General features: G+C 35.8%; 1 protein-coding gene across 2 annotated transcripts in view; it reads right to left on the bottom strand.

Annotated features, from left to right (window-relative positions):
- tfpia (tissue factor pathway inhibitor a) overlaps positions 1–15,566 on the bottom strand; it is a 35,477-nt gene that overhangs the window by 8,234 nt on the left and 11,677 nt on the right. Inside the window, exon 2 of one of the 2 annotated variants that reach the window (XM_051906890.1) lies at positions 6,033–6,236. In XM_051906890.1, coding sequence (XP_051762850.1) covers positions 6,033–6,236 — 204 coding nt within the window. The remainder of the gene's footprint in view (positions 1–6,032; positions 6,237–15,566) is intronic. The other variant, XM_051906891.1, reaches the window with a different exon arrangement.

Here is a 15,566-nt window from a genome sequence, read left to right as displayed (position 1 = left end):
GTAAATAATGACAGAAAATACATTTTTAGGTAAACAATGCCTTTAAGATACTACTGAGTTTATTTGCATTACTGTGTTGCCAAGATGGCCAAAAAGTGGATTATCCCAGTCATTTGAATCCCGTAAGTTTCTGTAGATAAAACTTGTGAGCTAAATAACAAGTAACATACATCAATACATGCATATACATCTTATTCAATTTGCATACTGTGTTGTACATGATGAAGTGTGAGAATTCATCAGTCAGCAGCTAAACTCACTGCATTAGATAGTGTTCTGATTTAGTCTACGTCCCAGACAGTTGTCCTGACCGAGAGCTGTGGAGGAATGCTAATTAAGCTTAGCAAATGACCACTCACATACAGCATTGATCAAAAGTTCACATTCACAAGGACACCTAATAAACTGAATGAAATTAACTGAATACTAATGCTACAAATGGATTATGCAATTTGAAATAGTCATAGTCAATATTCTTATACTTCCAGCACAGAGAAGTGCAGATGGCATGCATCTAAAACACTTACCATATGAATAATTCAAAACTGCTGTTCTCCTGAACAGCCTCTTGGGTGCTATTTAGGAAAGGAGATTGTATTGATGCCTGGCTAGTGTCTCTCGCTGTGCTTGTCATTTACTCACAAGGACAGGACTTATGGTGTAATATGTTTAACTGAGTGCCCATTAACAAAGATGGCAGCAAGACAGGTAATTTCAAGTAGGTGCTGCACCAGCTGAGCAACTACCATTGAGATGAATGTAAAAGCTATGGAGAGCTCTTTCAAGACATCATAAACATCCTTGGCTCAAACAAACAGATTGCAATTCCGTTTATAGCCACTAGAGGCACAGAAATTAAACACATCACCTTTAATATTTCAAAAGAAATGTGTAATGATACTGGATCAGTCTCCTAGGAAAAACATTTAGAAAATTATGTTTCTCTCCCCCTATGTCTCTTTCTCTGTCTCCTACTTTACATATCAATGCAAAATCAAACATGTGCACTGATAATTTGATTCACTAGATGGAGACATTCATCAATGATTTCTCACAGTGGTTTATTATTTGATGTTGGTTCCATATGCTCAGTGATTCCCTTTGAATCTGAATTTTAAAAAGTGAGAAGAGCTTAAATGCAAGCAGTGTGGGCTCATTTAATTGTTGCCTTTTCATTTAGAAGATGCTTTTATCCAAAGCGACTTACAAATTTGGAGCATCACAAGCAAGAGCCAAAGTACCGCAATGCAGAGTTACAATGCAGAAAAGCAGAGAAAAGTGAAAGGAAGAGGAGATTTTTTTTTAATAAGAAGTGTATTCGCTTAAGGTTATGGTCCATGATACAACATAGACTATTAAAAATGAAGGTTCTTTATTGGCATCTATGGTTCCATGAAAACCTTTAACATCCATGGAACCTTTCCATTCCACAAAAGGTTCTTTAGATTCTTAAACAGTTCTTTACACTAAGAAAAAAATGGTTCTTTTAAAAACTTTTGTTCTTTGGGGAACCAAAAATGGTTCTTCTACGGCATTGCTGCAAAACAAACCACTTTTCTGGAACCTTTAAGAGTGTAAAGAAGAGTTTGTGAGCTTCAACCAAGGGGAGTGTGACATAAATCCTCTTTGGTCCATTGAAGACCAGATGTTATGTTAGAAGGGTTGTTATGTTTGAAGGGTCAAAATGTTCCCTCTATTACTAGGAAAGCAAGTTTGGTGGCCACAGAAATTAGAAACTGACTTGGCAGAGCTGAAAATAAATAGGAGCATGTGGTGAAGAGAGCAGAAGAAATGAATCCAAACACAGCAGTCAATTTCCTCTTCAGCCTCCATGGGGGATCTTTGGCAATACTTTGCAGGCATTTACGAGTGCTCATGTCCTTGGAGGTGTTTGTCCAAATGAGCTGCAAAGTTTCTGTTTTCCCTACTCTGTGATGGGACTGAGGCTTTTTTAGCAGTCACATGACAGAGTCTGTTTTGTGCTGATTATTATGATGATCTCTCACAGGAGGCAACGTTGCAGGGGCCAGTCCAATTCACAATGACCCCCACTGGAAAGCGTAATGAGATATGACTCACCCAACCAAACAAAGTGCTGTAAATAATACAATGTGGCTTGGCTTTACTGTGAACCGCACATTTGTCCTCTTTTTAATTGGAAAAGGACCAAGAATTCTTTATTATTCTTGCAGAAATAATCCGATTGTTTAAATGGTTTCTCCCTCATCTCAGCCTTGGCTTGTTGCCATGAATTGGACTCGAGTAATCTCCATTTCTGCCTTTATATACTAATTTAATGCCAATATTGAAGATGAAACGTAATTTAATGTTTTTTTTTTGTTTGTTTGCTTTTCCTTGCATTAGAATTCTTTGTATTCATCAGAGCATTGCTTTGAAGGTCTACAAAACATGCATTACTCCATATATGGCTTCCCATGTGTATGTGAATGTTGGGAACATACACAATGTCTTTGTTTGAAGGTTTTCTGAGCAAAACAACAGCTCTTCTCCTGCTCTTAGTCTCAGTATTTTTAAGTATCTGTCATGCCCCCTACAAAATAATATAGTTCAAGTTATAATCTTGACACTTCTACACAAAACCATAATTGCAGTACTGTGCCAATGCATTACGTTACTGTTTTTTATGGGATGTTAATGAGTCACTGGGAGTGACTCCCTCATGGTGAACTCTTCACTCTTCCCATAAAAGTTTATGTTTTGGTGGAATGCCTGTTATATCTATGATTGTAAAATGAGTAGTTCCGGTTTTGGATGCTGATTGGTCAATACAGCATTCCAGCTGTAGTAAAGTACAGATATGACGTCCAATACCCACATCACTGTGCTGCACCCATAGACTAATGTGCTGTTATTGTTTATATGTCAAGGACTATACTGGGGTCCAAAATGCTGAGATAAAGTTATGTGTTTTTTTTTGTTTGTTTGTTTGTTTGTTTTTTTCATGTAAACTTACTTTAAAGAAAATATTAGGATTTTGAGGAAAAAAGGAAAAAAACAATGAGATTCTGAAATTCATATTACATTATTAAATCATCTTTTAAGTCAAGTTGTTGTGCTGATAGCAAAAAAGATTAAATTAGAAAAGTATTTAGCTTTTATTTTTATTTCAGATTTGATTTTAGTTAAGGTTTTAGTACTTTTTATGTGCTTTTGTCATTTTTTTCATGCCTTTTTTTTAATACACTGCCCGGCCAAAAAAAAAAAAAAAAGTTAAAGGTGCCCTAGAATTGACATTTTACAAGATGTATTATAAGTCTAAGGTGTCCCCAGAATGTGTCTGTGAAGTTTCAGCTCAAAATACCCCATAGATTTTTTATTATACCATGTTTTAACTGCCTATTTTGGGGTGGCATTAAAAATGCTCTGATTTGGGGTGTGTGTACATCTATAAATGCTCGTGCTCCCCGCCCTCAAGCTCGCGACTCCAATAAACATTGCATAAACAATACTGAAGTTCACAATATAACTCTCAAAATGGATATTTACAAACTATTCGTGATGCAGCATATCAGATCGCGTAAGTATGGCATCTATTTTGTGGATGTTTGCTAATATTTGATTCTGAATGAGTTTGATAGTGCTGCACGACGGCTAACGTGGCTAAAGCTACACACAGTTGGAGAGACTCAATAAGAATGAAGATGCGTTTATGAATTATACAGACTACAAGCGTTTTCGGGTTAAAAATTAAAATAACTACATGGCTCTGCTCTCCGTGAATACAGTAAGTAACATGATGAAACATGATTAACCACATTTAACAGTACATTAGCAACATGCTAACGAAACATTTAGAAAGAAAATTTACAAATATCACCAAATATATCATGATATCATGAACAGTTATTATGCATCCATCTGCCATTTTCGCTATTGTCATTGCTTGCATGCTTCACAATACCTGCAGAACGTCTGACGATTGGGCTGTGCAGCTCCAGATGTTAATACTGCCTTGCCTTGAACATGGCCTGGTATATGCAAATGTTATTACTTAATGTACATATTAATGATCCCGACTGTTGCGTCACAGTCGGTTTTATGTTGAGATTCGCCTGTTTTTCCGTGGTGTTTTTCACGCACGAGATTTACATATGAACGAGGAAACAATGGTGTTTGAGGCTCATGGTATGTCATTTCCATGTACAGAACTCTTATTATTCAACTACGCTAAGGTAAATTAAATTTTCAATTCTATGAATGGATCATTATTACAGTAATTATTATGTTTCTAGCATGTTTTATGTTTGGAAACAGTTCTTTTAACCCTAACAGGAGTTAACCCTAATGAACCCTAACCCTAATGGAGTGTGTAGCTTTTCATTTCTTAAACAACCATGTAGGAAGACACATCATGGCCATATTCCAGGATGACAATGTCAAGATTCATCAGGGTTAAAACTGAATGAGATCAGAGATCATTTTCACGCATGAATGGGCACTTCTGAGTCCTGACCTTAAGATCAGGATGTGCTGGAGGAGACTTTACAGAGTGCTCACCTCTTGCATTGCCAATACAAAATTTGATGCAATACAAAATTGATGCACCTCTTGATGGAAATAACATCACAACATTTATTTCCATCAAGAGATGCATACATTTTTGGTCAAGATCTTGTATTGACAATGCAAGAGTCGAGCACTCTGTAAAGTCTCCTCCAGCACATCCCAAAAACTTTCAATGAATTTAAGGTATGGACTCAGAGGTGCCGATTCATGTGTGAAAATGATTCTTCATACTCTCTGAACCATTCTTTCACAGTTTGAGCCTGATGAATCTTGACATTGTCATGCTGGAATATGGCCATGATACATCTTCCTACATGGTTGTTTAAGAAATGAAAAGCTACACACCAACTTTCACGGTTAAAAGAACCATTGCCAAACATATAACATGCTAGAAAAATAATAATCACTGTAATAATGATCCATCCATAGACTCTTAAGTATTTGCCTATTAAAATCTAAACAGCGAATATTTTTTTGGCTGGGCAGTGTATGTGTATATATATATATATATATATATATATATATATATATATAGATAGATACATATATATATAGATTCAATACATTTTCATGTCAGTTGTAGTCATTTTAGTACTTATTTCAATTAGTTACCAAGGTAACATTTCTAATTTTCTAGGTTTTTCATTTAATATTTATATTTTATGGGTAAAACTGGGTAACACATTATTTAATTTCACAGTATCCTTGTTACAAATGTTACAAGTACTTACTGCAGTAATAACAGTAAATTATGGAAAAATTCATGCAACTAACCCTAAACCCAATCATATTCCTAACCTTAACACTATAGTAAGTAGTACATGTTGTTAATTAATATTACTCAGTACTTAAATGTGTAATTACACTATAACGAAGACATCTCAAAACACAAGCACTTTCACTAGTACTTTCAGGCTTTTGGAACTCAATGTATATGGAGTTAATGAATTAAATAATTAAAATAATGCATTTCCTTTATTTTTCTGTACTAGACGTTTAGATTACTAATATAGAATTAAGCAATAAGTTATGAGAGGCTGTGTTATCTTGTGAATGAGTCAAAGATAAAGAGCAATGCTCAGCAGAGTATATACTCACAATATAGTATATATTGTGTAATATTATATATTGTGAGTATATATACTCTGCTGAGCATTGCTCTTTATCTTTGACTCATTCACAATATAACACAGTCTCTCATAACTTATTGCTTAATTCTATATTAGTAATCTTTGCTTTTACTTAACCCAAGATACGCTTATCTGGAATGCTGTTTATAGCATAGGTGTGTGGAACACTGTCGTGACACACGAGTCTGGGTCAGGCCATCCAATATAGTGGAGCGAAAATGGAACAGGACTAACACAAAGAATGCATCCTCTTTCTGAAAGATGCACTTACTCTGAAAAGGTTATTTTATGCCATTTCCTAGAAAAAAAAAGTTGACATTTGTATTGATTTTAATGGTTATTCGTCTTTGAAGAGTAAGGTAAAGATTGCCTTACCTTTCACAAGACACATTTCCTCACACTCCTGCAGGGTCTCGAAATTGTTTGCATTGCCTTGACAGCCTCCGTATTCAAAGGGCTCACAGCGACCTGTGTCAATGTCAAAGTAGAACCTGTCCCTTATTGCCTTGCACGGCCCTTCGTCTTTCTTCAGGGCGCATGAGTGATGAAATATGCGGAGTTCAGACCTCACTCCATCTGCTGAGGGTGGAAGGAAGCCAGAAATTATAATTTGCTCTGTACATAATTCACAAAACTCTGCGTGGTAAATTTAAGCCATCTATAAGCTTTCACCTAAGGCTTTGTAGGGGGTGAAAGAGCTTTCTGGCATTGGAAAGTAACCATACACCTACTTTTAACAGAGTCGGCACCCTTGCTTATAAAGATCTCATTGACATGACAGTCTGTAGATTTTAGGGATATCACAGCTTTGCCCTTGGTGTTTTACGCTTGGGTAAATCAGGATGAACCTCCTACACTATTCCACTCTCAAGCCAACGAGGATGATAAAGCGCTCTTTTTTGAATATAAATTTGAACGGTTTATATAAAATTTTTTTCCTTTCCCCAGAACTAGGTTCTTAATCCCTATACCAAGAATCAACCGTATTAGTCTGTTCTAAGAGCATGCTGGGTAAAGTGAACTCAGTGGTTCTTCCTGTTCACACAACACGGACTGAATCCAAAGTGCCACAAACTAAAGTAACAGATGGTCTTGGACTTGAGTGACAACATCCTGCGGGGGTGGCTGGATCACTTATCCTGTCACATCCTGATGTTCATCTCCCCACTGCTCTCAATTCAATCTAAAATACTCTCTCAACGCTGCCCTCGAGTTGGAGAGAGTTCTGATGAAGTATTCCACATGCTCTGGATAAAATTCTTGCCTGCACAAAAGCAGGAAACACACACCCCATAGCGTGGTGGGTTTGCCACTGTAAAAGATAACAAAGCATCGGTATTCTTATTTGCATTATTATCTAATGCATACAAAGAAGAAAAACACTAAGTCACTAAGTAGGAAATGCTCACATGAGTTTTCAATGATGGGTCTATTTGCCAACATAAATTTAAAGATTGCATCTCAACACAAACTTCAAAAATTGAAGAAGACTACAGTCAAACTAATGGAAATGACCAAAATCTGAGAAGAGGAAGAAAGCATCTGAAAAGCAAATACATTTAAAGAAATATTTTTTTATAAGCTGCACTGATAAACAGACAATTATCATAGCTTCTATCTATAGCTCACATACACTACTGTTCAAATATTTGGGTATTTGGGATTTTGGGAGTTTTTCTTTTGATTGTTGTGTATTTATTAAGCCAACCAGAGAACTCCCTTGCCTTACAAGTCATCAAACACTATTCATCTAGTTCAGTTTCGTAAACTTGATGACAAGTATTCCAGCCTTCAGTGTCACATCATCACATGATGATGAGAAATCATTCTAATATGCTGATTTGGTGCTCAAGACAATTTTCTTATTATTATCGATGTTTTTTTTTTTTCTTTCTCAGAATTCTTTGATAAATAGAAAGTTGAAAAGGACTGTTTATTGGAAATATAAAACTTTTGTAACATTATAAATGTATTTACTGTCACTTTTGATCAGTGCATTGCATCATTGATGAATGAAAGTATTCATTTCTTTGTATGATTCCATCTTTAAAGAATTTTCACAGAATTTGGGGTTTGCTAAATATGAGCACAGTTGAGACTGTTGAAATTGCTGAGATGTGAGATTTACTCAAGATGAAAAAAAGAGAAGCAGGAGTACGGTGTACATTTTAGGACATCCTTAGACCTCAGTCATGCAACGAAAAGGCATCATGCCTCAGACTAAAAGGATTCAGTCATTGGACAAAACGGCGTCGCGCCTCAGACTGAAAGGCTTTAGGTCTCAGGAAAAACAACGTCAGGTGTCAGGTCTTGTACAATTAGGCATCGGACGAAACAGCCTTAGACTAAAAGGCATCAGACGAAATGGACTCAGATAAAAAGGCATCAGACGAAACTGACTCAGATAAAAAGGCATCAGACGAAACGGACTCAGATAAAAAGGCATCAGACGAAATGGACTCTGACAAAACGGCCTCAGACATGAAGGCATCAAATGAAACAAATTGCCCCGCCTCAATGTGACGTCACATGCATGCAGTTTTCTAACTGTTAAATGTTACACTAAGGTGTATAAAACATATCCCACTGAGATTATTTTGTAAATTTGTATTATTCGCTAGTTTTATTTGCACATATAAAGTTAGCTAAATAACACATTGTAACTAGCTTGCATTGCAAACTATCATGATTTTTTTGTCGGATTGATACTATTTGTATAACAATAGTTTTACTACAAATACCATAAACTATAGTGTAGCAAAATCATGGTTCATTTATAGTTACCATGGTTTAACTACAATAACCATGTTTTTTTTTGTTTTTGTTTTTTGTTTTTTTTTGTAGTAAAAAATAATTTTTCTAAGGGAAGTAAAAAATCTTTTGAGCTATAAGCACAGCTGCTTTGTGTACAGAGGTTACCAAGGAAAGGGCTTTATTTCTGCTGTTCCAGCGCCACCTACTGTCAGAGAGTCGATTACATTTTAATTCAGTTAATTGCTGTTTATCTGCAGACCAATGTTCTTTTCTGTATAGAACCTAACCAGTGTAATATCTAATTAAAGCTGAAATATCATAAAATATCAGGTAGCCTATAGCTTACCTTCGGCCCCTCTCTCTCTGCTTTCTTATTGGTGTTCAATGCTCAAATAACAATAACATAAAGAACATTGCAAAGGGATTAAATAGCCTACACGAATACCATCAATAGATAGGTTCTACATAATTAGCACACACACCTTAGACCAATTTGGGGATAGGTACAGTTAAATATAAAAAGGGGGAGAAAGAAAAAGACAACTGAAGGATGGCATTATAATGGGATAAAAGCCAATAGAAAGTTATACAAAGAAAACATAGCCAAGTTTCATCCGATGTCTTTTCGTCTGATGCCTTTTATTCTGAGGCCATTTTATCTGATGCCTAATTGTACGAGACCTGACACCTGACGTTGTTTGTCCTGAGACCTGAAGCCTTTCAGTCTGAGGCTCGATGACGCCTTTATGTTGTATGACTGAGGTCTGAGGATGTCCTAAAATGTACACCATACTGGAGAGGAAAGTGAAGTCTAGATATAGATTTTATTTGTGATTTTTTTTCTCCAATGAGCCAATATTTTTTTCTTATCTAAAAATTAAAAATGTCCCACACAGCTTTTTTATTTTATTTTATTTTATCATAAAACCATTATAAAGATTATGGTTAAAAATTCTGAACAAGGTAATTACATTAATTATGTGAGCCAGAATTTTTTTTTTTTTTTTTTTTTTTTCATTTCATCATACAACAGCTTTTTTAAGACAACAAGGTTGTGTAGGTCCTTTACAATTTAACAGTTTTTAAATATATCTACTAAACATGCATTCAAGTGTTTTAAAAATGTTTATTCAAGACAATAGCTGGACCTGCAGAATTGCCCCCAAAAAGTTATTTTTATAATAGAAAACATGGCAGGCTGTTAAATTTTTAACTGCCAGCTGCTTTTTTAGGCCAGCACAAATTGTCTGTTCTGCTTGGCTTCAGCCTCATCACACCTCAACTGGGATAGTGGTCAGAACAACCCAAAACTGGTGCTTTGCCAAACTTCGTTGCCAAAGCTGAGCTTGGGCAGGTTGCCCCATGTTGAGACTCACCCCTTTCTTGTTTTTATACCCGTGTGAAAGAAAGAGAGGTGTTGATTTTATCACAAGCTGGAATTCAGCACATCGGTCAGTATCTGAAAAGAGCACAATGCATGCAAATATCCGTTTACAGATGTCAACGTGTCATGTTTGCTCAGGGTTTGCTGTTAGCTACCTGAGCAACAACTCAGTGATTAATAATACCGTCAGCAGTGAATCTACTGTAACACAGTGACACTATAAGGATGAGTGGCAAAGTATTTGTAATTTGTAAATTAGTAACCAGTGAGTCAGTTTTAAATTCAGCCCCTTTTCATTATGTAGCATAATAATAATACTTATCACTGGTACAGATGTGTGTTGGACAGTAGTCATAGAAAGAGAGGTTTCATAGCCAGAGGGTATGATTTTACCAGCCTGAGTCATACTTCTGATTATCTGATTTAGTCAGCAGAGAGAGTCCAAAGTCCAAGGGAACAGTCACTCAGGTGGGAACAGTCACCTACACCTACACACACACTAGGGATGTGCATCTCCATAACTGAGGCCGATGCGATTCGCATCTCAATGCATAGCCAACGATAAGATACATTAAAGATACATATGAAGCAGCTACCGACACGATGCGATTCACCCCTATTACGATGTGATGCGATACGATTCACCTCTATTACGATGCAGTGCGATCCGATTTCGATTCGATTCATCACAATGCGATTCAATGCAAAACGATGCAATGGAAAAAAATATGATGCTATGCAATTCAATATGTAGGGCTCTAAACTTTAAATTTAACTATTTCTCAAATTCTGTTTTATTTCCAAATTACTGTTAAAATTAAAACATGGATGAAAAATTGTGTGATAGTAGTAGTATTACATTAAGACATACATTATACCATACAATAGTAATACAATAGTAGTACATAGTAATACTATAGTAATATATTTCTGTTATAATTTAAACCAAACTTTTATTTTGATGGGTGGCCGTAAAGATCTTGAAGTTTCTGTGTGTAGGCTATATGATATGACTGGTTTTTCTCAAATGAAACAGTAAAATGCTCATGAAGTGACTCTCAGAGCAGCTCTGGAGATGAAGTTTATGTGTTCATGTAGTCATACAGTCAGATTAAGACGCTGAAAAAAAAACACTGCGAGTGTCATGCGTGCTTCAGTATGTGTAGTAAACATATTCGCGCGGATGCGCCATTCATGCAGAACATGCAGGAATCATATTCAAATAGTCTTTTTGCGGGTTAATATTTACAGACACTAGTCCATATTCCGATTTGATTTAAGTGTACCCACCTACTTTTGATTTATTCATCCAAAATTTGACAAATTCCATTACATTATACAGTAAATTCCGTTTTTATGAATGGATTCCGCGATTCTGTCCATGTTTTCTGCATCGTGGAAATCATAGGGCTCTGAATATGGTACAGATAGTTCGCTTTTATTTCTTTGGTTCAGACAGACAGCAAATCATAAATTAACTTAAGTGCCTTCTGACCTCTAACGCATGGACCTTTCACAAACATTGTAGTGCCATGATAATCTATAATCTGTGTGACTCTCAGGACACACCTCGGTCTCCGTAGTGTTGTGATACGTCATATTCACGTCGCAGCAGTGGTGATGAGAGAACACGCTTGAGAAACAGTTTATAGAGGAGAAATCAATCTACATATAAAATACTGGTCACAAATTATTGTTCACTTTCTAAATAATAAAAAGTATTGCGCATCTATTAATAATTATATATAAATAAATCGTTTTTTACCGATGCAAATATGTGAGAAACGATGCATCGCGATACAAATGCTTGTATCCGATGTGCACTTTTTAAATCGATGCATCATTAACTTTTATGCCGATGCACCAATGCGAATCAGTGAATCTTACCATCCCTAACACACACATATATATATAGTTCAGTCATGAATCTCTTCCGAGATTCTGTTCTATCTACGTAACCTATTTATTCCCGACTTCGAAAAGGATCAGTTCATTGCAGCGCGTCATGGGATTTCGCTTGCCCTCCACCTTCCCCAGCACCACCTGGCTAGATCTGCTCTGGGGGGTTCTCCCTGTTTCCCTGCAGCAGCCTGAATTCAATTCACTGTTTTCATGTGCATTTTAGATGTATCCTCACAGCAGCAGCAGCAGCAGCGTAGCAGATCTAGTCCATCAAGACCAAGCCTATGTACATTCCATGATTATTAATAAATGCTGGTTAAATTCATTCTGAGAGTTGTCATAATTGAAATATGTGTGTGTGTGTGTGTATATATATATATATATATATATATATATATATATATATGATAGAGCTTATAGAATGCAGCTATATGCTCCTAAATTCAAGATATCAGGGCAAAAATGCCCCTGTATGCGTTTTTGTTTCATATTTATATCATGATATAGTTAAGCAATATCACACAAGTAACGAGCACAGTATCACACGAGTGCTGTTTTTGTCCTGAATAGCATGAGTGCAAATGTGATACTGATTTTATACAACAGTTCAATAAAAGTTAATGGCCCAATTCAAAAAGAGAACCATTTACTTAATTCCTGAATGAATCAGCCATTTCAACGAATCGAATGAATGACGCAAGTGTTTTTTGCTAGTTTCAGCCCGATGCAGTTATTTTCTCATCCAGCACCCACGTTGTTTAAATAGGAAATGCACTCACCCCCATCTGTTCACCTGTGGGCGTGCTGGTCTGAAAACGAGGTGTGTTGTTAGTGCGTTGGTATTTTGAAGCAACTGAAAACGACTGCGCCATTGACCAACAAGAACCTGGTCTAAAGTCAATGGTGCAGTATTTGTTATTTAAAGGGCGCGTTAGTAATATGCGCCTATAGGCGGGTGCACAACGCGCGTACACTCTGCTTGTTACACACACAGGGACTGTGCAGCAGCACACAAACATCTTTGGTAACACTTTACAATAAGGTTTATTAGTTAACATTAGTAAACTACATTAGTTAACATGAACTAATAATGAACTGCACTTATACAGCATAATCTTTGTTAATATTAATTTCAACATTTACTAATACATTATTAAAATCTTGTTAACATTAGTAAATGCACTGTGAACTAACATGAACAAACAATGAACTGTATTTTCATTAACTAACGTTAACGAAGATTAGTAAATACAGTAACAAATGTATTGCTCATGGTTAGTTCATGTTAGTTAATACATTAACTATTGTCACCTACTGGCAGTTTTAGTTTCTTAATTAGAGTATCATTTCACTTTAAAAAAAAAAATTTCACATTTCTATAATAAATTAAAAAAAAAAAAAAACGTTAAAGGTATAGTTCACCCAAAAAAGAAAACTGTCATAATTTACTTAATTTATGTCATTGAAGAATACAAGTTCGTGTAAATTCTCTGTTTTTTTTCTTTTTCTAAAGCTACTTTTTTTGTAATATCTATTTGATGCTATTCTTATTTAATACAATAATGACTTCAAATGATCTTTTGGGGGTAATTCCTCAGCCAAATTTGATGTGTGATTATTAGATTAATTGTCACATCTTGTAATTAATTCGATTAAAATGTATTTATTTATTTATTTTAATATGTCCCTTGAGATTCCTAGAGTTTTTTTTTTTTTTTGTCTTCCACAAAAATTAAAAAAAACAAACATATATGATGCAGGTAAAAAAAAAAAAGGATCAGCATCTCTTGTCATCAAGTTTTTGGAACTGAACTAGCTGAATCATGTGTATGATAACTTGTTGTAAGACAAGGGAGTTGTATGGTTATCTTAATAAATATTACAACACAGCCTTGCACAACAATCAAACTTTTGCTCAGTAAAGCTGAAATGTGTAATTTCTGTCACCAAACTGAACTGCAACAATAATGACAGAGGTCTAACTACTTTTCCAGAGGAAGTTTTGTGCACCACAGGTTGAGCTGTGTTGGGTTAGTGCCACAGAACGACAATGTTTAGCCTACCCTTTTTAAATAGCTTACAAATAAATATTAAATCGTTTACTTATACTTGTCTCTGCATGTTAAAGTGGGATTAGAGAAAGTAATTTAACAGAAAAAACAAAACAAAAAAAAAAGCAATATGGCAATATGGGTGTTTTGATTTGTTTATCTTATGCACTGACTTCTAACCTAGCTTTGACATTTTTTACTTTGCTGTTGTAGGTGTCCAGACTTGATCGACGTCTAGGCCTGTTTGCCAGTGTTACTGCAGATCGACTTTGTCTACAAAATCCTCCACTCCTGCAATGGCTTGGTTGTTTGCAACACCTTAAAATCCCAGATAGGTCAGAACTTGTTTATTCTACTACCGTTCAGAGATAACAACAATGGGTGACCTAGTAAACCTTGTCGTGTCGGATCCCATGAAACTCTTGTGGGACAGAAAATCCGCCTCGCTGTCACCTTGTGCAATTATCTGAGGTCTGCAGTTCAGGGCTCGATGAAGCAAATAATCCTGTACACCCCAATTAATCATTGTCAGGTCTGCAACTGACTGCATGAGAGGATTCTGGCTCTTTAAATGAGTGTGTGGCCACCGGTCTGCTCGACCATATGGGACACCTGATGTAGACATACGTTTAAACATAAGGCTGAGAGGGAAAGATATCCCGCAGCATTGCATGGTATGCTGTATAGCTAGTTAACCGCCTAAGGTAAAAGGCTTATCTGGTTTATCTCTGCAGTAAGTCTATACACAACACAGAAAATGGGAAATTGAGAACGCTGATTAACCACCACAAGGCTGTTGATGTAAACGTGTGCAGGCAGGAATACATATAGGGCAAATAAATCAGCACGGTTTCTGGGTGTTTAGAGGCCGCATATTGAAAACAAATTTGTAATGTACAAAGATATTTACGCTCACTTTCAGCTAATTGCTTGTTTAACCCACTGATACAGGGTGTCTGGAAAGATCTTAGCCCTTTTAAACAATTCATGGTATGGTTACAGTCAAACCACTATGGGTTATTACCTTTGCTTTGGCCCTTTCTGATAATTCTATATGACTGTCCTCTTTATATGTCTTGCCCCCGGTTTCACAGACAAGGCTTAAGCTAGTCCCAGACTAAAATGCATGTTTGAGCTTTTTTAACTGAAAGTAATTTGCACCTACATATCTTAAAAAGAGCCATTGTTTTGTCTCAAGATGCACACCAGTAATGTTTTTTTCTAGGGTATATTTATAAAAGCTACTTAAATACCCTAATTTAACTAAGGCCTAATCCTGGCTTAGTCTAAGCCCTGTCTGTGAAACCAGGCTTTGGTGTTTTTATTTTTGACAACATAAATTACAAATGGCTGATGAAATCAAGCACCTCTGAAATATCTACCTCTTCCTTTTCAAGGAGATCTAAACTGGTAAAAAATATTATAGAAAAATGGAATATGATTTAAATGTTTTCATTCAGGTACTATCACTGTTGATATATTAGTTTATTTTCCATAACTTAACACATCTGTACACTATAGAAGCTTGTTTCTGCCACTGAATAAAAAAAAAAAAAAAGGTAATTGCGACTTTTAATCTCGTAATTCTGACTTTTTTTTTTCCTCAATTTGCGAATTATAAAGTCAGAATTGTGTGATATAAACTCGCAGTTGCAACTTATTCCCCCAGTTTCACAGACAAGGCTTAAGCTAGTCCCGGACTGAAATGCATGTTTGAGCTGATTTAACTGAAAAAACTTGTACTGATATATCTTAAAATATGTCAGTGCCATTGTTTTGTCTCAAGATTCATACCAGTAATGTTTTTTTCTAGTGTAT

Source organism: Ctenopharyngodon idella, chromosome 9, assembly GCF_019924925.1.
Source record: "Ctenopharyngodon idella isolate HZGC_01 chromosome 9, HZGC01, whole genome shotgun sequence".
In the NCBI taxonomy this organism is placed as follows: Eukaryota; Metazoa; Chordata; class Actinopteri; order Cypriniformes; family Xenocyprididae; genus Ctenopharyngodon; species Ctenopharyngodon idella.
This window is presented reverse-complemented; position numbering and strand designations above follow the sequence as displayed.